We start from the raw sequence: 22,394 nt of genomic DNA on the forward strand, positions 1-22,394 counted from the left end.
AGAATGTCCTAGTTAAAATGTCTAGTTCTTTTAGTTTTCGCTTGAAAAAATAAAAACGAAAAATACAAATTTCCGATTTTTTTCAAAAATTGAAAAATAAATAATTACACATCAATTTTTCTTACAGATAATTGTTCAGTATAAAAATGCGCAACTTTATCTTAATTTAACGGACATTCTGTATTTCTTTAATATCCGAGAAGGATGTTTGCTAAAAAAAATTATAAAACTAATAACTTGTTATGTTCCCCACTTGTTACTCTCTTGTCCATTTGTAATGTACATGCTGTAACTATCAACTTTTTTTTAATTTTCCTATTAAATAAGAATTCCTCTTATAAATAACAGGTTAAACTTTAAAATATTACGTTGCTAATGTTATCGTCTCTATTACATTTGTTACTTTGAATAAATACATTATTATTTCTGTAAAGTTTGTTTGCATAATATGCAGTCCTGTTTTTATTTTCTCTGTTTCTTTTTCAATTTTTAAAGAAAATTGTTAGGGTCTAGAAACTGAAATATTCATATAAATGTCAAGTTCATTTAAAATCAGAAGTTTTTCGATAAAATAGTCTCATATTTTTTTATTGCTGACTTTTCCTGAAAGCTCAAAGAATTATGGGTACGTGCAGGTATTTACTCGTAAAAAGCATTTATTTCGTGTCAGTTGCAAGTTCCATTTAAACCATATTTTTATTCTATTTTATGAATCTAAAAGCTTCAAGCCGTTTTTTAATATTGTACCTAATTACCAAGTTTTTAGAAAACTTTCGTTTGGCATAATAAATTCATAACAATTAGCCCAAGCTTTAGTGCATTTAAAGTTTCGGAAAGTTGCGTGAAATATCGCATTTTAACTATTTAAAACAGACCCCTGTAGAGCGCGGCTTCAAACTAAATACCATGTAGTAGGTACGTCTACGAAAAAATAAAAAGAAAAGCTCGCAGAATTGCGAAATTGAGATGAAAACGTGGCCGGGGACTCACTTCTGTTCCTGACTTTCAGTGCAAATATACGTTAATCTATTTTGAGAATAACAATGATTTCCTAAAACCACCGAAGCGTAACCGTAAGCTAGCATCTGGTGGACTATTAATGTACACTTCTCAAGACTGTTTAGCATATCTTCATAAACCTCCGGCAAACATTAACCGAGACGAAGTTTACTTTTCAGACGGGAATTCGCCGCTGCAGCGAGGGGTGCACTCGGCTCACCCCTTTCGCGGCGTTTCGTGAGAAAAACACGAAACGCACTGCACTGAGTTTTTCAAGTTGAAACACTGAGTAATTTTGACAGTTTTGTAAATATTTTCGCCCACACGGAGACAATTGAAAACTTAACGAAAACGTGTTGAATTAGTCAAATTCCGGTTGTAAGGAAATCCCTTTCGCAGCAAGGGCGTTTAATTCGATTAAAGGCGTTCTTTTATTCGGAGGCGACAGGCATGAGGTGGCGAATTGCGTGTAAACTGCATCATCCCTCTGCGATTTCCCACGATGTCACCCCTAATCCGGTCATTGTGTTTCGGCTTTTTCTCCGAACGAGTGAAATATTCGGCATGGGCCACGTGAGCTGTCGGTATCAGTGGCCGCAGCGGTCACGTGCCATCTATCTGCGTCCAATAATCCGAAAATTTCTGATTATCATAATCTTTACTAATGGCCCTGTGCGATAAGTCCGGGGCTGGGCGCAGCCATCGCTCATCGCAGTGTTTGTCTAAGAGATCGGACACGTGGCTTAAAATTGCATTCGGGCAAAAAACAACTCGTGATTTGTTGTGTTCGAGAGTAATGCGTAATTAAATTTCATACAGAACATTAATTAGAAATTTCAGCCGGAGGTTATGAGGTAAAAGTCGGGAATTGCCTTGTTTATGAGAGATAAAATAAAATCTCTCTGTGTTTGCGAGATTAAAAATTAAGATTCCATTAACTTTATGCGGATTCGTTCTTTTTTGCCCGCCGGTGGGGGGACGGTCGGACTCGCCTCGAAATTTATAAATTGTCGCGTTTTTCTTATCGGCTGTTACAATGACAGACGGTTAATGGCGTGTCCGTAAACGGAGAATAAAGCTCACCACCGGCTCCAACTATTGTTTTATCAATAAATTGAATGTCAATTTGACGATTTTTTACTTTAATTTTAAATTACATTCACACTTGCTGCACAATTATCACATTTCAAAATTCGCTCTGCTACTTATTTAGGAAACGCATTTACGATAAATATCCGGATACAATAACGATAATGTGATAACTGACGACAACTAAAAGCTAGCCCAACTGGTATTTTCCTTAAATACTAAAATACAGACATCCGTATTCCAAAATATACCGGGTGCTACTAAAACATTAAAATTTTATTATTTTCACAAGGTGAAACAAGTTCAAACTAAACAACAAGCGTCTAAAATTGAATTAGATCGTAGTGTGTCTTATAATAATAATTATAACTACAGGGTGAGTCAATAGTGGGTTATTTCTGACATTACTTCGTACATTTTTATTTTTCTAATAAGTATAGAAAATTTAAAAAATTAAAAAAGAAGAAAATAAAATAAAAAAAGTTACAAAAGATATTGAGAAATTATACCAAAAGCTTTATCTTTTGGTTCTCATTTTATTTTATAAAGAGTGATTGTTTTTTGTTTATTTTTTGTGTAAAACAATGAAGCTATTTGTTTAATTTTCAATATAAATAATTAAAATAATTAAAAAAATTAATTAAGACGTCTCAACTAAAAAACAAATAACATCACAATTGTAACTATCATGTCATAATGTAGGATTTACAAAATAAAATCGATCTGTTCGAGCATTTTTTTTAGATGACTAAGATAAGAATTTTGCGCATTATTTTTGGTTCAGTCTAATAATAATGTCATACTACGAATAATTTATCTGAGGATTGTCAGAGCTTATTAAGAAATAAAACACTTTTTAAGAATGTGATTCTTTGATAACTAATTACTCTGTGCTGTTGCCAAACTAAATGTACAAGAGCGCATAATAAAAAATGTGATTTTACGATCTGGAAAGACTTTGTTTGTGCCGGTGCAATATTTCTGAAATTCGGTGTGGGTTGATTGTAAAAATGGAATCTATCGAATTGGCGAGGGTTGTAAAATCGTGCGAAATTAGTTTTTTGCTAATCCATCGGAACAAAGGCATTTCAGCATTGTTTTCAATCAATTTATAAAATTAATTTGGTGTGTTTTTTGTTTATTCGAAACTATACACGTTCATGAAGCGTGTACATGAAAGAGTCCATAAAATAATAAAATATTTAATTAATAACTTCGCTAATTGAAAACAACGGGGAAATAACGAAGTACGCTAAATCAAAATTGAAAATAATTGAAATAGTTTCTCATTCATTACAAGTAGATAGGTATTAAATTCTGACTCTGGAATTCTGCAATTTATCGTTTTATATACAGAGCAAACAATAATTAAAGATAATTTAATTAATATTTGCACGCCACTCCGGTGCCTAACCCGTCTTAATCCGCTTTTTCTCGAGAATATCTGGCGCGATAAAGACACTTCCGGGCCCTTTAATCACCGCAATGGCTTTAGCAAGTTTCCGATTGCGCGAAAAATCGGCCTAGTTCCGTGCGTTCCCGGATCCATTTTTAATGACTCCGGGCCGTTCCGGGTAATGTGGGGCCGCGTCGGGATCGGCCATTTGCAAATCACGGATTAAGAGCAAACTTGCCAAGTTTGAATCCCGACGGTGTAATCTATCGGGAAGGGCCTCGGAGCGGCGTCGCGACGCCCATTACCAACTCCTGGGAGTGACCCTCGGATATCTCCAAGTCTTCCAACACATTTATCATCGAATTATAAGAGGCCGCAAGTTCGGAATTATGCTAATAGTTTGGAAATCGAAACAGTCTCGCGGGACTGCCAAATGACGCTCCACCGCCGCCACCGCCGCCGCCGCTCCTTAATTCTTTTCCGATAGATGCGGCGCGCGACCGCTATATTAAAATAAAATTAACCTCCCCGTTGCGGAAACGGAACGTCAAACACGCATTTTTCCAGTTAAATTTCCGATTTTTTTTGAGATGGGGATGCATCGGGGGGAAATCACTTATCGAACGAACGGTTTTCCATTGCGGATTTTATAACGGAGGAAGTTGCAAGGTAGATGCCAAAACGACGAGAGGATTCAACAGTTTATATCGTCGAGAAGTTTGCTGGACAGGGGTTTGATGCGAAGTCGACAACTTGCCAAACTTGCCGGAAAATTGAACAATTTGATCTTAAAGTAACGAAACCAGGATACATTTTGACGTTTACATGGATAATCCCCGTCTAACGTGCAAACAAAAAAAAATATTTTTGGTTTCATTTAGTAAAATGAGTAACAATTTGGTTTTAAAATTTCATAAAATTCCGTCAAGTACCGAGTTTATTATTTCACAGCTCTTCGGATTACACTAGTTTACAGTACCTACATTATCTACATATTTGTTGCTACAGATTTTTTTGCTATTGTTAAGTAGTTATTGGATTTCAAGAGGGCAAACAAGAGTTGGACATAAAAGTTTTATTCTGAAAAAATACAACCTATCGTGCGAAGTTATTTAAAAAGAATAATAATTTTTAAAAATGGCATTAAACGGAAATACACATTTATTATTCCATTCTTGTAACTGAATAAAAAAGACGACTTGTTGGTATAGTATTAGTACGTATTAATATTTTTTTTAATAAAAAAATATTTTTGATCAATGATAATATAACTAAATGCTGAAGACTACTATTTTCTAGCAAATAATTAGGTATTTGTGATCCTACTAGGGATGACCGGAAAAAAAAACTTTGAATTGTTGATTTCTTATAAGATGTTATGCAACCAATATTACACGTGTGCAGATTGTGGACCATATCAGTCGCTTTAGAGGCGATTTCAAAAAAATGAGTACTACAGACGATTCTGCGTCCAAATTTCATTATGAAATTATATTTTAAGAGAAAAAATATCGTGTGTAAATTTTTATGGATCGATAAAACGCTGGAAGCATTGAACTACTGGTACTTAACAAACGCAATCGTTTGTCCGTGTAGTGTTTTTTTAGAGGTGGTGGAAACTTTGAAGCATGTGAAAAAAACACAATTTTCTTTCATTTTTTATTTCACAATTCAACAATAGTCTATTGCACTAAAAAATGGACGGATAGTTTCATTCGCTAAAATCACTTCTTGCTAAAATCTAATTGTACTAAAATAAATAAATAAATAATACTCCAATCACGAGATCAAAAAAGTTATTCAACGTTCAAATACGGCTTAGGATCGTCAATTTTGGGTAACCGGCGAGAATCAACCTTCTCCGAACACATGGGACAGGAATCTTCACTATCAAGAATCCTGAAAAACAATTCAAAAATACATCATTTTAATTCACAGTTATTTTACTCAATAAACTGCGACCGCAAAGCCGGGAAATCACACTCAGGACAAGCGGTCAAGTCCGTTGTAACAATATGGCGGCCCTACAACCCCACAATAAATAATAATAAATAATAATTAAAATGCCACAATTACCGTAACAACACAAAACGGGATATTATTTTTACAACCGTTACAATTCGTCTCCGTCTCGGGCAACAAATTCTCGCAGTACGGACACGGCGTCAGGGGCTCCACGGGGTCACCGCCCCCGTCCCCGGCCTTCCCCGACTTGGGCGGCTTCCGCACCACCGCCTCAATTTTCTTCGCGTATTTGGCATCGACATTTTTCCTGTACTCGGGATTCATCAACATCGTCGCGTATTTAAAAGCGGCATGTTTGAGCCCCGCCCGGTGACACTCTATAACCGTGGACGTTAAAATAGGAACTTTATCTACGGACAAATGAAACAGTCGCAAAACTAGCCGCTTTTGTGCACTCACGGGACGGAAACTTCGATATGTTGTTGGCCACCCTGATCAGCATTCGGGCCCCTTTCAGGTGGTCGCCCCTCTTGACATGCAGCCGCACCAGGATGTAACTGTGCAGTAGCATAAGATTGGCTTGCATTTCGTTGGGGACTTTGATTCCGTTCTGCTTCAGCTCTTGGTACATTGCGAATAAAACATCGTGGGCGTTCCGGTAATTACCATTGATTTGCTCCTCGTTTGCGATAATGAGGGCCGACTTTGACGCCTCCTTGTATTGCTTCCGCGCCATGTACAGACGGAATAGGTATTTCGGGTCCTTTGGCAGGCCGTCCGACTCGCCCAGAAGAAATTCGATCAGTTGGGACGACAGTGCCTCGTTTTTTGAGGACGCCACAACGTCTATTGCTGCAGTTATAGCTTCGTTTTCCTTCGAATTCGATTTGGCGGCCTTGAGGAGGTGTTTCATGGCCTTGGCATATTCCTTAGCGTGAAACCAGTAAATCCCCGCCAGTAAATTGTTTCGTTCATTCTCAAAATGCGTAGCAATGCTGTTAAAATCGTGCGGTCTTAACTCATCCGGTGCCAAGGTATTGAGCAAAATCTCGCCGTAAAGTTGCATTTTGCCGTGCTTTCGGGCCAAATCAAACGCCTCCTCGTTACATTTCGACATGACGAGGAATTTGATGGCAGAAGTGTAGTCGTTTAATTTTTGGAAAAATTTCGCTACGAGTTTGGCGCCTTCCGTACTCTTGGTCTCTTGGACCAGCTCAACGGCGATTTCAGGGTTGTTCAGGTGTTCCAGTTGGAGTCGTATCACGGAATCGTAGTCCTTGGCTGTGTAATACGCCCGGACTGCCTCCTCATACTTACCTTCGTTTTCTTTCGCAACAGCGTACTGAAGATGTATTTTATTCGAGGTGATTTTGGGCAACAGCTCGCCGATTTTCTGCCAATTTCTCAGCTTGATGTAGTTCAAAGCGGCCCGATCGTAATTCTGACACTTTTCAAACAAGTTTGCAGCCTCATTTAAGTGTTTGTTTTTTTCGAGAATCTCGGCACACTCTTTCAACAGTTGTTTGTTGTCCAATTCTAACGCTATGCTGATGCCGTGTCGCGTGTTATTACAATGTAGGGCGGTTCTCGCGATTCCGGCCTTGCAAATAAACGTATGTTCGGGGCTTAAATCCTCCTGAAGCCCCTTTTCGTAATGAATATGCGCTTCGGAGTAGTTCCCTCTAAACACGTCGTTATTTCAATAAAAGACAAGAGAAAAAAAATTACGTGAATTCGAGCTGTTGGGCGTATTCGCGTGAAATCAGCGCGATCTGTTCCGGGGCCATTTTTTTCGCCAGTTGCAACGCTTGGTCCCACTGGAGGAGATCCCGTCTCATTTCTAGCGCAGCCACTGGATAACTCGAACCCATGAACCAGTCTTGAGCCAAATCGAAATCGTTCAAAAACATCGCAACGTAACCGCATAATAATTTATGGTCTTCGACGCCGGCGATGCTCTCCAAAGACCACACCATGGAGACGTCGTCCAGGAGTTTAAATACCCGAATTGCCAAGTCTATTTCCAAGTGTTTCATCGCTTCAACTGCGAGTTTTCGCCACAATTCCTCCGACTTGAGCGTCTCGCAAGTGGTCCAAGCGGCCGAAAATCTATATAAAGTTATTAACAAATAGAACACGACTGGGTGGTTACCTATACAATGCGATCTGTTTGTTAAAATTGGTTTCTTGGATCGTTTGGTCATGTTCGTTAACGCCGATTTGAGGCGAGTCATGGGTGTTTAAAATTAGTTGAGTTATCTGACCGCCAGGTGTGGCTGATATTACTTCACCCGAGTACATTAATAGAGGGATTTGTTTGGTTACAAGCGAGGTTTGGCCCACTTTTTGGACCGAGGAACCTAAAATTGGGTGTTTTTACATTTTCACACCTAAATTACCAACCATTAATTGAGTATCGGACGTAGACATAGGTGAAAATATCGTGTTGGTCGTACACTATGAAAATGTTGCGATCGTTTATATTGCTATCCCACGTGACTCCTAATACTTTATTTGGTAGGTTTGGTATGAGTACAACTTCATTTATCACCTCAAAGAACAAATAGATTATTCAACGGGCCCCAGATTGTGTTTGTTTGTTTCCAAATTATGTTTAGTGCCGTAACAATTACTTACAGCATTGTAGACGTAACCTTGGCCTTTAATATCAACAAAAACTAATCTAGTGCCGGCAGGGTCGGCGAAAACGTTCACGATGCCAACTTCATGCTTATATTCGTGGGCCAAAGCCCACTCTTCGACGTGGAAATAAACAATATTTCCCATATCGGTGCCGTAAATTAAAAAATCGGTTGTTAAAAAATGGCAAGTTATGAATAAATTTGGTGAATTTGCGTTCGGAAACATTATAGTTTCGCGATCCTCATGGCAAACCTCCGGTTGTTCAATCTGTAGTAAAAAATTAACAAAGGAAAAAACTACACAAACTTATCACCATGTGTAGTTGTAATTTTCCTTCAAATAAAACAGAAGCATATTCAGGATTGAGTTTGATGCTAGTGACGCCCCCTAAGTACTGTCGGTCTTTGAGCATTAAGGGGGCGTCATCCACTCCCGGCTGGGGGCGCGTTAAATCATAGAACCAAACCCGGTTATTTAAACCGGCGGCTATGTGATACGGGCCCACGGCGATAAAACTAGGCTCCGTTTCGAGTGTTATAGGAATCGGTTTGTATTTGGTCTAAAACAAGCTATTTATTTTACTAGTTTCACTTTTTAACGTGACTACTTTTTCTGAGGAATAGTTGTAAAGACTGATTTCAGTCAGACTTGACAGAATCGCTATTCTAGGCGTTGAGACTGAAGTTAGTAACGGCACGTGTGACAAATAGACGTTCAAAGAACCACCACGTGTACACACTGAAAACAACTGACCGTCAACACTCCAACTTATCCTCTCTAAACCGGCCTCCTGTGACAAAGTTAAGACACTTGAGGTTTCTTGGAGGTTGCTCAAGTCGTGTATTTTAACACTAAAAAATCATAAAGTAGTGACCTGACCTGCCATGTTGGATTAATACTTGTTATCGCCACAAGATGCGGCTTTTCCGATTTTGTCGTTTATTGTAATATCAGTGAGGGTGTTTTTGTGATTCCGGACCTGGAATAACTCCTGGCCCACTTCCTTAATGTGGGTGGAGATGGCAATAAAATAACCGGCGTTGAAGCCGATTAAAATATAACCATCTCCGAACCACTTATACGTAACAATAGAGCCATAATGCTGCTGAAATGCTAATTCAATGGGATTGTCAGGGTCTAACAAATTGTAAAGATAGAGAGTGCGCTTTCCCACAATTACGCTGACCTGGAATTAACAATTAACGCGAAATAATCAGCGGAAACTTGAAAAAATTACAGTGTTTTCGCCCCCCATGCGCTCGTCGAGCTTCATTTCCGAAAAATTTATTTCAGACGGCTCTGCCCGCAAATTGATCACTCTGAGCGTATCCCCGTCTACATTACTGATAGAAATTGTTTTATCCTCAGACCCTAGTGCGAGCAAATTCTCCGTGTTCCAAGCCCCACACGTGATTTTTTTCGCGTGCTTGCCAATAACAGGAGTGCGTCTAGAACCGACAATTAAAAAAACAAACAACAAAAAAACAACTAACTTTGATGTGTTGTGATTATAAATAGATATGTTTCCTTTGACCGTCCCCACGGCCAGCATGGGGGCGGTCTTGGCCCAAATCACGCACGACATTTGGTCCTTCAATCTCACATCAATTTGAATCTTTTTCTGGGTGTTTGCATCCCACAGTGTGAGTTGAGGTGATTGGCAAATTACCGCCAAGAGATCACCGTCCGAGTCCCACCCAAAACCGGTGCACAGACTGCAATTTTGGGTTTAATTAAATGGAAAATTGAAAGGAATGGGGCACCTGGGCAAGCGGATACGGTCCTGGATTTGTCCATAACGGTCGAAAATATTGACCATACAGTCGATCCCAGTCGTTGCAAGATACATGCCAGAGCCATTTTGCCATGTCGTGTAAATATCACCGGTGCCATGGGGCTGTTCCAAGCGGAACAAGAGCTAGAAAGGGGTTGTTTGTATAGGTTATAAACGACCGGGAAAAATTGCAACATGCAGGAGTTGCTTTAGGGAAAAGGGGTGGAAATACCTTTTCGCTTCCCATTTTTTGAATAATCAATGCGTTTAATGTTTAAAACACGATACAAACATTGTTGTTATTGATGAAAAAGCATTTTGACATTCGACAGACGCCAAACACCCATATCGCCAACATGAGGATTCAAAATCTGGTTTTTTAATTTGACAAAAACTCAATTTTTGAGATTATTCCAGTGAAACTGAAACGATCCATCGACGTGCACAAGATAATTATATGTAATTGTAATTTAACTGCATTAATTTAAGTCTCTCTTACTGTATGATTTAAGTTGCATTTTGCTTTGAAGTAAATGCATCAAGTTACCGTGAAATCACCAAACAAAAATGGCGGCGCAAAATTCAAACCAAGTCACAATTGTGTTTTTAGTTTGTTTAAAAATAGATAAAGGTTTAACGAAAATTAGCTAATCACAACAAATAGAGTGATTTTCCCGACTTTGGACCTCACGTCAGTGATAGAGCGGCCTTGGTGAGTAAAAACCAATGAAATTACACTTCTGCATGACTCACGTGGGGCTATCGTTTTTAAATGCAGAATTATTTTAAACCATTGAAAAAACTCATTAGCTATTCAGTTTGGCAGACTTGAACCGTAAAACTGGTTCTGTTGCGTCCAAAGTTTAGGTTAATTGTCATCGTCTTTGCGATGCATCGATTTTTACTCCTCGTCCTATTTTTACCAATTTTTCGTTGTGAAAACGTTACAAACAGTGTCAAATGTTCGTTTGAAAACCTCTCGGCTTGTCCTTACAATCCGGACGCCGATTTAGATACAGTAAGTAGTAATCCCGTCATTTAACACCAATTAAAACGCCCGCAGCCCCAAATCGCCCGAAGACATGGCTATCCGGCCGAATCTCACTACGTCACAACGGAAGACGGCTACATCCTCACAATTCATCGCATCCCAGGGCCTAAGAGCGGCCAACGTGGGGGCCAACCTGTCTTTCTCCAACACGGGCTGCTTTCGAGTAGCGCCGATTGGATAACGGCAGGGAATAACTCCCTAGGTTCGTACTTTCAGATTTTTGATCCAAGAGTTACGGTTTCATAAGGTTTTATATTGGCCGATGCCGGGTATGACGTCTGGATGGGTAACGCTCGAGGTAACACTTACTCCAAAGCTCATGTTACTCTACCGATCGAAAGCCCCCAATATTGGAACTTTAGCTGGCACGAGATGGGAGTTTATGATCTCCCAGCTGCACTCTACTACGTCAGTAACACAACAAACAAACCGGGCGAAATAATCTACGTGGGGCACTCGATGGGGACCACAATGTTTTTCGTTTTGGCTTCAACTAAACCACAAGCCGCCAAAAACGTAAAACTGATGGTAGCCCTAGCACCGGTGGCTTATATGACGCATGTGAAGTCCCCAATTCGGTATTTGTCGCCCTTTGCTTACGATTTCGAATGGCTGGCGCGATATTTGGGTCTGAATCAATTTCTGCCCAACAGTAAAATAATGAAGTTTTTGGGGTACGATTGCGAGTTGTTGAAAATCGATAAGGAAATTTGCGAAGACGTTATTTTCACTTTGTGTGGTTTTGATAAAGAGGAGTTCAATGAGGAGCTCTTGCCGGTTGTTTTGAGTCATGATCCTGCAGGATCTTCCACCAAAACAGTCCTACATTACGCGCAGGAAATCAAATATGACGGAAAGTTCCAACAGTATGACTATGGGCCCAATGGTAATCAAATTAAATATGGGACTCTAACACCACCCCAGTATAAATTACTCAATATTAAAGTTAAGACGTATCTAATGTACGCACTTAATGATTTTCTAGCGAGTTATATTGTAAGTGCATTCGGTAATTTTTTTTTTGAGTAATGGTGTTTTTTCAGGACGTAATTAGGTTGTCTCAGAATTTAACAAACAACGTTGGGATGTATCAAGTACCATTACAAAGTTTTAATCACGTTGACTTTTTATTTGGCAAACACGCCGCCAAACTAGTCTATGAACCGCTCATGAAGGTGCTGCAGAATTACACCGAGGGCGTCTATTAATGGCCAGTGATTTCTTTTTTTTTATTATTATTATTGAATAAAGTTATACAATAGAAACATCGATATTTATTCTGCCCCAAAATCCCTTTTTTATCCAGTATTTTACGATATATTTAGACCGCGCGCCTGAATAGAACTCTGTAGCATAGCTTTAGTAAAAAAATAGAAGATGGCACTTGCTGTTTCAAATCGAAAGCTCGCCCAAGTCCTATCGGAATGTGTCAAACCGATCCAATCAGAATTCAGAGTATGCTCGTGTATAGGAGTGTGTAAACATAGCATTGTGTGTCCCTCGAGAAATTACTGTTTACTGACCTCCCCGGGTAAGTAAAAGCTTTCTCGTCACGTAATTGTCATGTAAACAAAGCGCCCAAATCAATTTACAGTCAACTTGGAGATTTTTCCTCGTTGTCGTGTCACTAAATAATGTAATCGCAACACAGCCGTCCGCATAATATTTATGTCTTGTCTCACATTTGATAAATAGATAAGAGAATCTCGTTTCCTGCTGCTCCGCATTCCACACGGATTAGAGCTCGGACTCCCACTTGTAAAAAAAAATCCGGCAGTGGTCATGACGCAAGCGCGCTGACCGTGGATGTTTGTGATTTTTGAATAATTTCACGTGAAAAAAATTGTACAATTCCGTCTTTTTTCATGGACCAAGGTTGAGAGAAACGTGTGTGTTTACCGATTGTTTGTATAGCGATAATAAGGAAATTTGATTTTCGGTGCGGTTGTTTAATAATGCGATTAGCGTCGCGACGGCGTGGGGGGATTAAGGGATTTGTAAGTCGGAATTGCAAATTTTTAGCTCCGGGTGGGTAAGAACAAAAGGTAATTTCATGGGAAAGTCGAATGTGTTTCCGGCCGTTTTAATTTTCTTTGTGTTTCTTTTGCTGATCGAGTGAAAGATAAGGCTTAAGAATTACATATCACTGTTATCAGTGATTTATTATTGTTTTTGAAGTGATTCACTTTTTGTTTTCATGTGCACATGGAAATTGTTATCGGGGAGGTCTTAAGGGCATCTGAATTTTATTTTGGTTTGTCGTGAACTGTACATAAATTAGAAATGTCAAGGTTTTCTTGTTGCAGCGTTTTATACAAATTCATAATTCCATGAATTATGAGAATATCAATTGTTTGAAAAGTGAAAGACGTGATTATGTCCGGTAATATTTTAACATTAATTACTTTTGACGTTCCGTTGTGGTTCACGATTAATTGTAAGGAAAATTTTTGGTTTTTCATCGACTTTTTGTGTCCTCGGGGAATTACGTTTGCAAATTGTATACGATGGCAGACAGGAACAAAAACTAGTAATTTGACTTTCAGATTTGTACCAGAAAAATACTAGTTTAGAGTTCCCAAAACAAAATAAATAAATAACAGTGTAAGACGAGATATCGTACTATTATCAGAATCTATTAGCACGGTTTTAGATTAGCTAATTCGCAAAAGCCAGTTTCAGGGATTTCTGGTCACTGTTGACCATGAAAAAAGCACTGCACACAGATAAATAGCAATTACCCTCTGCGGCAATTTCATGGTTTTTATGCAAGAAAATACTATTTCTCTAATTGCGCGCGGAAATTCTTTGTTTTCCCATTGTTGTGCCCACATTTTTAATGTTTATTGCACTGCAGTTTGCTACAAATTGCTAAACATTTACGACGGTTTAATTTCCTCACAAGTTTTCACTGGAATGTAGAATAACAGTTTTTATTATTTAGTTTACATTTTCTTTTAATATTTACAGAAAAAAAAATCGGTTTCGTGGTTTCAAAATTTCCAATTTCCACCTTTTACTTTAAAAATAGTAGTTGGAATTGCGTTTTAAATTGTATGTATTCTTAAAAAAAACTGCATGTTCAGCGATATAAATCACTTTGATAATTATTGACCAGGTATCAGAAAAATCATTGGTAATCTATGGATCTAGTGATAAAAGTCCGATAAAGCATAAATATCGGACCTGTTATTAATTCAGTTTGCTAATTGTCTACTATTCTACTTTGGCCCCCAAAGGAAAAGAAAGAAATCCTTCCAGAATCAAATCAACTTCGGTCCATCCTACACCACCTATGTGGGTTAATTGACACTTGGCTGTGTCATCAACATAACGCGACCATGGCCTTATAGGTTTTTATTAATTTTATCATGACCCCCATATCCAGAAACTTCAAACAATTCTTTCTTCAGTCTCATTGTCTTTATCTTAAATCATCCTCCAATCCAATACAATGCAACGTATGTTCGCTTACCTTTCACTAATTGCTGGTACAGCGCGCTGCCAGTGCCAGGCACCGGATTCCGCATATCTAGGACAAAGCCGCCGCGCATTTTAACATCAAATACCGTGATAAGAGCTGTTTCAAGGTGTACATAGCGAAGAAAAAGTCCGACCTTGTCGGATACCTAATTAATTACTTTATTTTTCTGCAACGAATCGAACGTAATCGCCTAAAAATACCGTACGGATGGCAAATTATCGACGGCGGTGCCTGAGGAGGATGGGGGAATCCCCCTCGAAACGCGTTACCAAGCAACGAGCGTCGTTTCGCATCCCGCGTAGAAAGCGCGCAACGCGCTGTAGTGAGTGAGAGTCGAGCAGTTGCGATGTTCGCAAGTGTTCTGTTTCTGATTGTTGTGGATGTTTAAATATAGGGTGAGTGCGTGATGTACGTGACACTTTGAAAGGGATTAACAAGATGTAATAATAGTGGACGCGAATGGAATATGAATGTAATGATAGTAATGTCATTGAGGAAGATTATAAAATTGTGGCTTTCCGGTCGACTCCGGTCCGGAGAAACACACGTTTATGACCGTAGCAAATGTTTTTTGTTTATGTTAGTTGGTATGGACGTCGTGTATGGAATTTATAATAAACGCATCGTTGAAATATTTTTGCGCTTTTATTACGGAGTTTTACGAATGTTATTGCACGTTGCCAGACGTGACCTGAAAATGGAAATCGTTTCGCATTTTTCGACGTTTCACATGAGTTGAAAAGTAGGCGCAACTAACACTGAGAAAATTATTATCGGGTCGTGCGAATTTTATTATTATTATTTATCTGTTTTCTTTATTCTATTTCTAGTTCACTGTTGCTAAACGTTCCGTTATATTCCATATTTTATTAATGTATAAGTATTTTTCGCACTCGTTGTTGCGTTATGCTAGATTCAAATTAAATAAACATTCGGAACTGGGTTTGCGTGAATTACGTAATATCCCGAGGGTACTCTTAACCTTTCCTAAATTTGTTCGCTTCTCTCGTGAGTTATTGGCTTGCTCGGAATATGGAACAGGGGATGTTTGCCACGTTCGAAATTTATTTCGCTAGCTGTGGCGGAGTTTCGTAATAGTTTTAGGTTTTTTGGTTGTGTAATAATTGCTTTATTGTGAATTTCACTTCAACAATTTTTATTATAATAAGGTGGGCGTTACGTGTGACCAACAATTTTTAAATGTATTAGTAACACAAAATTCAGATTTTTGTATCCTTTATTGTCCCGAAAGCCAAGCCGAAAGTAAAATCTACCACTTAAAAATCCTTTAGGCAAAATGTTTTGCATAACATAAGTTGGCACACAATTACGAAATAATCTCGCAAATAATCAAATAAGTGGGAACTAAGTACAAAACTAGTTTTAATATGTAAATTGTTACATTGTAACAAATATTTCCTGAAATAAAACAGTTAATCGTTGTACTTGCCGATTTCTACCAATAAACTGTTTCATAACTCCATTAACTCAAACGGAAATTAGTAAGAAAATGGTTTTGGCGACAATTCGTCAAAAAACACGAGATTTTCCCTTGTTTACTCATGTCTGTGATAATAGATTTGTTATTGTATAAACAAATATCAGGATCTACTTATAAGAAGATACTTGTAATATGTCTAATTATTTTTGTGTTAGAACTGTTTAAAAATATTGAAAACCACATGCCACAGCTTCGTGAGCTGGACCATGTGTGTCCACATGTTTGAATTTTGTTTACATTTTATCCTTTATTGGCCTTGGAGACACTTTATTGTCTTCTGAAAGCGTTTCATATTTTTCGTAAAAACGATTCTACGAAATAATTCAAAAACCGGTACTTCCTTTGTCAAAATTTGCTTGTGGGAGCAACCTTAAGAGATTCTACATTTATCTAAATATATGTCGTGGTGTGTCTGAATTTAATTCGTGTGTTTTTTAAAAATGACTCCTCAAATTACGTTAACAGTAGCCGTATTTTTAGCGTGTGGTGCGGAAATAATTTATGTTGGGAATTTTATGGCAAAAATTTTGTTATAAATGACTGGCTTTCAGTGTAAACACAATGCAACCACTAATTAAAAAATTGCTATCAAGCATTCGATTTCAATAGCAGATTTATTTCAAAGCTATGCTTTAATTGTTAAATCTTTTACGTTTTTAACCTTGATAATAATAATGTGGAACTTGGTTTTTAATTATGGCAAAAAGAAAGTCGTAGATTAATTCATTTCAAATTGTAGCGAATGCATTTTTTGGGAGCAATGGGAGCACTTTTACTATTCATCTTTTTTACTAGTTGTCTAACGATTTCATTGAGAAAGTTACCTTTTTTCCCATCACTAAAATTGATTTTGGTGTGACTGGTTATTTGGTTGATAGGATCACGCAAATCTTGAAATATTTACTTCCTCAAACCACCAAATTATTTCACATCCTAAATTCTGACGTTACTGGTCTTCCCTATTATAGTCGTCTGCATCGTTATCTCATTAATTATGGATAATATCGTCGAAGTCCACATCGGTGGAAAGCACCGTTAGATTTCTCTATCCTTCGCATATTATTTCAAAAACAAGACATTAAATCCGTGTCTGTGTAATTTAGCGAAAAATAACAACAATCAGCAGTGAAATCGGCAAATAGTTATCGAAAAACTTTCCATATTATTTGCAGATATGAAACAATGAAGTGATTGAAATTTCTTCGTGAAGATGAAAGAAACGGCGGCGGAATCGTCGCCGAGCAAACTCAGCAAGGGTCTGCTGATGGTGCCCAAGAACGCCGCAATTTTGCAGCACCGACGCGCGGGCTCGACGGGCACGACCGGGGACGAATCCTATACAACCGATGAAGAAGACAACGTCGAGATTGACGAACCCGATCTTCGAAACCCTAGGAAACTCTTCAACCATGACAGCAGCGACTTCGGATCGTTTTCGGACATCGCGACCATCACCGACAAGGTGATGCACCGGAACAGTTCCGACAGTTCGGTCTACAGCGATTTGGGGTTGGACAAGTTGGAAAAAGGAGAGGACCAAACGGATTGGGCTAGACAAGTGGTCGGCGCGAAAGAGCAGACTTTTGCGCGGCTGCAAGACGAACTGCGAGATGCCCATCAAGAGTTGAAGCTGAAAGACGAAGAAGTGGCCAGATTGTCGCGCATTAGACAGGATGTGGAGGCCGAACTCGAGGACTTGACTGCGAGCCTCTTTCAGGTGAACTTTGATTGAACTATGTAGCAAATAGCTGGAACCGGTCGTTCACCTGCAAGGTTATGCAGGAACGTGGAGGCTTTTGTGTTTGGTAGTAGATTCGCACTAACTGTGAGACTTTCACCGGAGATTTAAAAAGACAGATTCACAACGCGAAATTCGTACGGCGACCGTGAAAGTTTTTTTCGATGAAAAATCAATTGGTGAAAGCAAATAAGATGATAGACGACGGGAAACCTCAAATTAAATCGTGGAGAAATTATTTCCGAATTTAAAGCCAGTAAAGCGTGACGTCAAACCATTAAAGGTCTATTACCCTTGACACAAATCGGAAAATATCGAGTATTTAGTGTTTTTTTTCGGTTTTTCGTTACAATTACGTTTCACCTTGATGATGATTATTGTACAATTGTTTCATATTTTATTGTCTTGGCCGACTTTTGACGCGATAGCGAGTTAACGTTTTTAAAGTAAAATTTCTCCGTAGTTTTGTCACTTAATTTAATGACTCTCTCATAACTAGAGCGAAACACGTCATTTATTTTTTTATTTTTGTTATATAAACACAGTAATTTGTCATTTTTACTGTTACTAGCCCTCGACTTAATCGTTCCCAGTATTGTTTCCATTTGTCGGAATTTATAGTTTGACTCGTCAGCACGCAAAATTAGTATTTCCAAGTATATTTTCCCCCGCAAAAATCAATATTATGGCAACGTGAAATTGTTAAGTAAACGTTTTATTTTAAGAGCTGCGCGTTTAGAGTTTTCCGGCGCCAAGAAATGTCGCCATTGTAAGACTTCCCAAATAATAAATGCGGAAATTGGTGCCAAATTTGTCCTGGATTAGATCCAATCGCCAGGGACGGATCTCAACAGATTAGATCCAATCGCCAGGGACGGATCTCAACACCGGATAAATTGAAAAATAATGAAAGAATAACTTGAGTTCATTGTTGACTGAATTAGATTAGAACGGGCGAAAAGATAACGAGTTCCTGTTCCACCCATTCGCTCTTTCCTCAAAATGGCAAACAAACTAAATACCCCTTTTCGAAAACGTCTTTGCCATAGTTTGCTAGAACTGCGAGCGGAAGTTGAACAAATCTCGGCCGATTGGCGAGATCTAGTGAGTAAAAATAGCGATCAATTGTTTTTATTTGTTTTGATAGGAAGCGCACAACATGGTCAGGGAGGCGAATGAGAAACAAGCGACTGCTGAAAAGGCTCTGAAGGAAAGCCAAATGAAGGTGGACGTCCTAACGGCTGAAGTTGCCGCCTTGAAGACGTTGGTTTTGACGTCGACTCCGAGCAGGCCAAACCCTCACCTGCATCCACAGATCGACGGAAGAATAAAGGATGAAAGTAAGAAGCATCGCAGGTCTCCAAGTCACTTTAATCTGAAATATGGACGGGAAAATTCGCCGCCGGAGTCACCGGTAAAGGAGGTGTATCACATCCCATGCGAAGTAGAAAATAAGGAGGGTTTGGAGGTGGATCCGAACGTGCATCGGGAATTTCTGGCATGGAGACAAAAACCGTGTTTGGACAAAGGCGATCCGTTCGTGCAGAGAATTTATCGGGAAGATATCGATCTGTGTTTGACGTTTAGTAATGAAGACTTGTCGACAAAAGTACGAGAAGCGGTTGAATCGGGAACTATACTCATCGAGGCTGTGGGGGACAAAACTAAGGCCATGTTTCCTAAGTACGGTGCTTAAATAAAGTCGCTTCATATGGCACATTTGAGTGTTTTTGTTGCAGAAAATGTGCTTTACTTGAAGTACCAAGGCTGTGTTTCTATCGAATGAACATTGGAGAGACGGATACCTGGTACAGCATATCACAGATATGTAGAAATAGGGTAAGGTCGATTTTTCTAATGCCCCATAGTTTACTAATAATGCAATTTCCAGTTAATTGCCGTTTGTGATTTTTTAAACTATCTCAAATACATCGAACGCGGTCTCGTGAAAAGTTCTGGTAAATTCAGCCAAAGTGCAATGAATTAAATAATAACTGGTCATTTTTAGCACATGACGTCTATTGGGAGATCGTTCGATTAAGGAAGGAAATGGTGTTAGCAAGATTGGGACTAAATCTCAATTCTTGACGCTAACATCATTGCCACGAAGAAATGTGCCAAGAATCTGATAATTCAAAACCAAAGACTTCTTTTGTAAATATTGCGAATTAGTTGCTTGAAGATTATTATTGTCTTCCCAGATTTTAATTGTAAATACCAATTATTAGAGAAAAAACTCAAATATGTATTGACTGTTAAAAATTTTCCTTTTTTTTAATTAAATTCAGGAATATTACAAATTTTCTGTAACGAATTAATAAAAAATCTTGAAACATAAATTCGTTTCATTGTTTTTTCCACATTCAACAGGGTTTGGACAATATATTTTAGTGATTTTGAACAAATTTATTGAAACTACATTTTCGCTACGGGTTTAAGGCCCAAAATATCGAGACACTTTGCCATGACACGGGCTGTAGCTTCCGCCAGCAGAATCCTCCCATGGTTCACTTTGACAATATCTCCCGATGAATCCTTCTCTACACAATAGCAAGAATCGTAAAACTCTGTAAAGGTAGTTGCTATTTCGTAGACGTATTCGCACAAATGGTGCGGACACAAATCCTTCGTAACTTTGTCGAGTTCCTCTGGAAACTTCAACAACACTTTCGCCAATTTCCACTCCTTCTCGTGGTCTAAAGAAATCGTGTGACTTTTCGCCACGTCTTCGATTTTCTTGTCGTCGAAGTTTGCAGTACGCGCAATTGATCTTATACGTGTATAAGCATACAGCAAATAAACGGCCGTATTTCCCTTATCCTCTAGCATTTTATCGAAACTAAAGACGTACTCGTGGTGACGGTTGTGGCTCAAATCGGCGTACTTAATACACCCGTAAGCTATGGACTCCTGTGCTTGTTTCAATTCTTCAGGAGTCAAAACCTGATCACGACCCTTCTCTTTGAGTTTATCCAAAGCACGTTTTAAACCTTCTTCTAAAAGGTCTATTAATCGAACTGTGTCACCGGACCGGGTTTTAAATTTCTTTTTATCTTCACCCAAAACAACTCCAAACGGGACATGATCAACCCGGATGTTATCAGTCAACAGGCCAATTTTTCGAGCAATTTGGAACAGAATGTAGAAGTGAGTCCCTTGCCCGGCATCCGTTACATAAATCAACCAATCGCCTTTCTCCTCAACTATTCTTTGTTTAATCGTAGCCAAATCAGAGGTGTCGTAAGTGTAGCCACCGTCCGATTTAACAACCGTAAACGGTATATTCCCATCGTTTTTATCACCCCACATTACTTTACGTCCCTCATCATCTTCCAAATAACCCCCAGCTTCCAATTCTTTAACAATGTCGTTCATTCGAGACTGATAAAACGACTCCCCTCGCTCAATTAACTTAACATCCAAACGATCATAAATTACTTGAAATTCCTTACGAGAAACGTCACAAATCAACTGCCAAGCCTTAATGTAATTGGGGTCCCCCGACTGTAACTTAACAACACCGGCATAAGCCCGCTTCTTGAAGTCTTCATCTTCGTCAAACCGTTTTTTCGATTCTTTATAAAACGCTTGCAGGTCAGAAATTGGGGGCGCTTTGCTCAAATAATCGGGAAATTTCTCCTGCAAATGGACGATCAACATCCCAAACTGCGTTCCCCAATCACCAATATGATTAATTCGCAAAACATCGTGTCCTAAAAACTCCAACAAGCGACAAATCGTGTCTCCGATTATCGTCGACCTTAAATGCCCCACGTGCATTTCTTTCGCGATATTTGGCGACGATAAATCAACAACAACGCGCAATTTCTTGTAAGGGGGCGGCCTGACCCCATGCGTGAAAATCGTCGATAAATTACGCAAACCGAACGCTTTACTCACAAAAACATTAATGAACCCTGGCCCAGCAACTTCCAGTTTATCGACCAATTCGTGTGGACTTACGTTTTCAACGATTTTATTGGCGATATCTCGAGGGGAGACTTTTTTACCCAATTGCTTGTAAATATTGGAAATTTGCATAGCAGAATTGCATTGATAATCACCAAATTTTGCGTTATTACTTAAGGTGATGACAACAGGGGCGTCCGTGATGTCAGGGCAGGCGGACGAGATGGCAGCCCCAAAAATCTCATCAAGGATTTCTTGAATGTTTTGCATTCTGGTGGAGTCACGGGATGTTTGCGAGTGACTCAAACTGGCAATAGCCTAAATCAGCGTGATTTTAAAACATGTTTAAACCACCAAAATGCCACATACCCTCTTCAATATGGTCAGACGGTGTTTTAGCTTCGTATTTTCCGTCACCAATTTCTGGAGTTCAGGGTTTTGTGACGTGTCAACCGTTTTATTCTTGATGTTTTGTTGCAATTGTAAGAGCTGCTTTTTTAGGCATTTTATTTGGTCTTCCTGAATAAAGCACACTGAGTGAGGTAACCTAAATTATCACTGAAAGCTTACCGCACAACTTGCTTCTTTATCATAAAAAGAGACCGTTTCGTCTATTAAACCCATAACACGTCGTTAAATTGCGAATTATTGCACAAAATAACAACAAAAACGATTCAAAAGTTCACGTGTGCAGCAAAAATAACTTAAATGGCCGCCGTTGCCAACCTGACACGTCACTAAAATCCCTATTAATTTTAAATCTCTCGCGCAAATTTTTTAAACTACAAAGAATCAATCCCACTAAAATGGCACAGAGGCTATTTACACCTTAAGTGATTGTTTTA

General features: G+C 38.8%; 4 protein-coding genes across 9 annotated transcripts; 2 read left to right on the top strand and 2 right to left on the bottom strand.

The window, feature by feature from the left end:
* Positions 1 to 5,129: 5,129 nt before the first annotated feature.
* Oseg6 (Outer segment 6) lies at positions 5,130 to 10,387 on the bottom strand. 4 transcript variants are annotated; one of them, XM_015979076.2, is made up of 15 exons: positions 10,366 to 10,387; positions 9,856 to 10,010; positions 9,586 to 9,807; positions 9,330 to 9,540; positions 8,992 to 9,278; positions 8,700 to 8,943; positions 8,406 to 8,651; positions 8,087 to 8,359; positions 7,853 to 8,000; positions 7,602 to 7,809; positions 7,178 to 7,558; positions 5,909 to 7,131; positions 5,561 to 5,859; positions 5,432 to 5,508; positions 5,130 to 5,383 (listed from the first exon to the last, which is right to left on the bottom strand). In XM_015979076.2, the coding sequence occupies exons 2-15, from the start codon at positions 9,939 to 9,941 to the stop codon at positions 5,281 to 5,283; spliced, it is 4,008 nt and encodes a 1,335-aa protein (XP_015834562.1). In that variant the 5' UTR covers positions 9,942 to 10,010; positions 10,366 to 10,387; the 3' UTR covers positions 5,130 to 5,280. The 4 variants fall into 4 exon arrangements, with proteins under 4 accessions (XP_015834562.1, XP_015834561.1, XP_015834560.1 ...); XM_015979075.2 differs by lacking the exon at positions 10,366 to 10,387 and adding an exon at positions 10,099 to 10,307; XM_015979074.2 differs by lacking the exon at positions 10,366 to 10,387 and adding an exon at positions 10,099 to 10,310 and having other exon boundaries at positions 7,608 to 7,809; positions 9,330 to 9,807.
* Positions 10,388 to 10,432: 45 nt separating this feature from the next.
* LOC664287 (guanine nucleotide exchange factor for Rab-3A) lies at positions 10,433 to 19,979 on the top strand. 3 transcript variants are annotated; one of them, XM_064358973.1, is made up of 6 exons: positions 10,433 to 10,578; positions 17,075 to 17,619; positions 18,788 to 19,323; positions 19,380 to 19,479; positions 19,532 to 19,598; positions 19,649 to 19,979. In XM_064358973.1, exons 2-6 carry the CDS (start codon positions 17,113 to 17,115, stop codon positions 19,726 to 19,728), a joined length of 1,290 nt encoding a protein of 429 aa, XP_064215043.1. In that variant the 5' UTR covers positions 10,433 to 10,578; positions 17,075 to 17,112; the 3' UTR covers positions 19,729 to 19,979. The 3 variants fall into 3 exon arrangements, with proteins under 3 accessions (XP_064215043.1, XP_008191933.1, XP_975387.1); XM_008193711.3 differs by lacking the exon at positions 10,433 to 10,578 and adding an exon at positions 12,303 to 12,448; XM_970294.4 differs by lacking the exon at positions 10,433 to 10,578 and adding an exon at positions 14,636 to 14,796.
* LOC664277 (lipase 3) lies at positions 10,611 to 12,182 on the top strand. Its single transcript, XM_970285.5, has 4 exons — positions 10,611 to 10,884; positions 10,930 to 11,119; positions 11,165 to 11,913; positions 11,961 to 12,182. The coding sequence occupies exons 1-4, from the start codon at positions 10,756 to 10,758 to the stop codon at positions 12,123 to 12,125; spliced, it is 1,233 nt and encodes a 410-aa protein (XP_975378.1). The 5' UTR covers positions 10,611 to 10,755; the 3' UTR covers positions 12,126 to 12,182.
* Positions 19,980 to 20,025: 46 nt separating the features above from the next.
* Positions 20,026 to 22,292, bottom strand: ArgRS (Arginyl-tRNA synthetase). Its single transcript, XM_970299.5, has 3 exons — positions 22,120 to 22,292; positions 21,919 to 22,068; positions 20,026 to 21,867 (listed from the first exon to the last, which is right to left on the bottom strand). The coding sequence occupies exons 1-3, from the start codon at positions 22,171 to 22,173 to the stop codon at positions 20,056 to 20,058; spliced, it is 2,016 nt and encodes a 671-aa protein (XP_975392.1). The 5' UTR covers positions 22,174 to 22,292; the 3' UTR covers positions 20,026 to 20,055.
* Between the last annotated feature and the right edge of the window lie 102 nt (positions 22,293 to 22,394).

This window comes from Tribolium castaneum, chromosome 9 (genome assembly GCF_031307605.1).
Source record: "Tribolium castaneum strain GA2 chromosome 9, icTriCast1.1, whole genome shotgun sequence".
NCBI classification, from domain to species: domain Eukaryota; kingdom Metazoa; phylum Arthropoda; class Insecta; order Coleoptera; family Tenebrionidae; genus Tribolium; species Tribolium castaneum.

Coding starts and splice junctions, on each gene's coding strand:
- ArgRS (XM_970299.5), bottom strand. CDS start 22,173: ATGGGTTTAATAGACGAAACGGTCTCTTTTTATGATAAAGAAGCAAGT. Junction 22,069..22,119: donor ATAAAGAAGCAAGTTGTGCG/GTAAGCTTTCAG, acceptor TGCTTTATTCAG/GAAGACCAAATAAAATGCCT. Junction 21,868..21,918: donor GTCTGACCATATTGAAGAGG/GTATGTGGCATT, acceptor ACGCTGATTTAG/GCTATTGCCAGTTTGAGTCA.
- LOC664287 (XM_064358973.1), top strand. CDS start 17,113: ATGAAAGAAACGGCGGCGGAATCGTCGCCGAGCAAACTCAGCAAGGGT. Junction 17,620..18,787: donor TGACTGCGAGCCTCTTTCAG/GTGAACTTTGAT, acceptor TTGTTTTGATAG/GAAGCGCACAACATGGTCAG. Junction 19,480..19,531: donor CACAGATATGTAGAAATAGG/GTAAGGTCGATT, acceptor TGCAATTTCCAG/TTAATTGCCGTTTGTGATTT.
- LOC664277 (XM_970285.5), top strand. CDS start 10,756: ATGCATCGATTTTTACTCCTCGTCCTATTTTTACCAATTTTTCGTTGT. Junction 10,885..10,929: donor CGGACGCCGATTTAGATACA/GTAAGTAGTAAT, acceptor AAACGCCCGCAG/CCCCAAATCGCCCGAAGACA. Junction 11,914..11,960: donor ATTTTCTAGCGAGTTATATT/GTAAGTGCATTC, acceptor GTGTTTTTTCAG/GACGTAATTAGGTTGTCTCA.
- Oseg6 (XM_008193710.3), bottom strand. Junction 9,808..9,855: donor GACCGTATCCGCTTGCCCAG/GTGCCCCATTCC, acceptor CCAAAATTGCAG/TCTGTGCACCGGTTTTGGGT. Junction 5,384..5,431: donor TTGCGGTCGCAGTTTATTGA/GTAAAATAACTG, acceptor ATTGTTTTTCAG/GATTCTTGATAGTGAAGATT.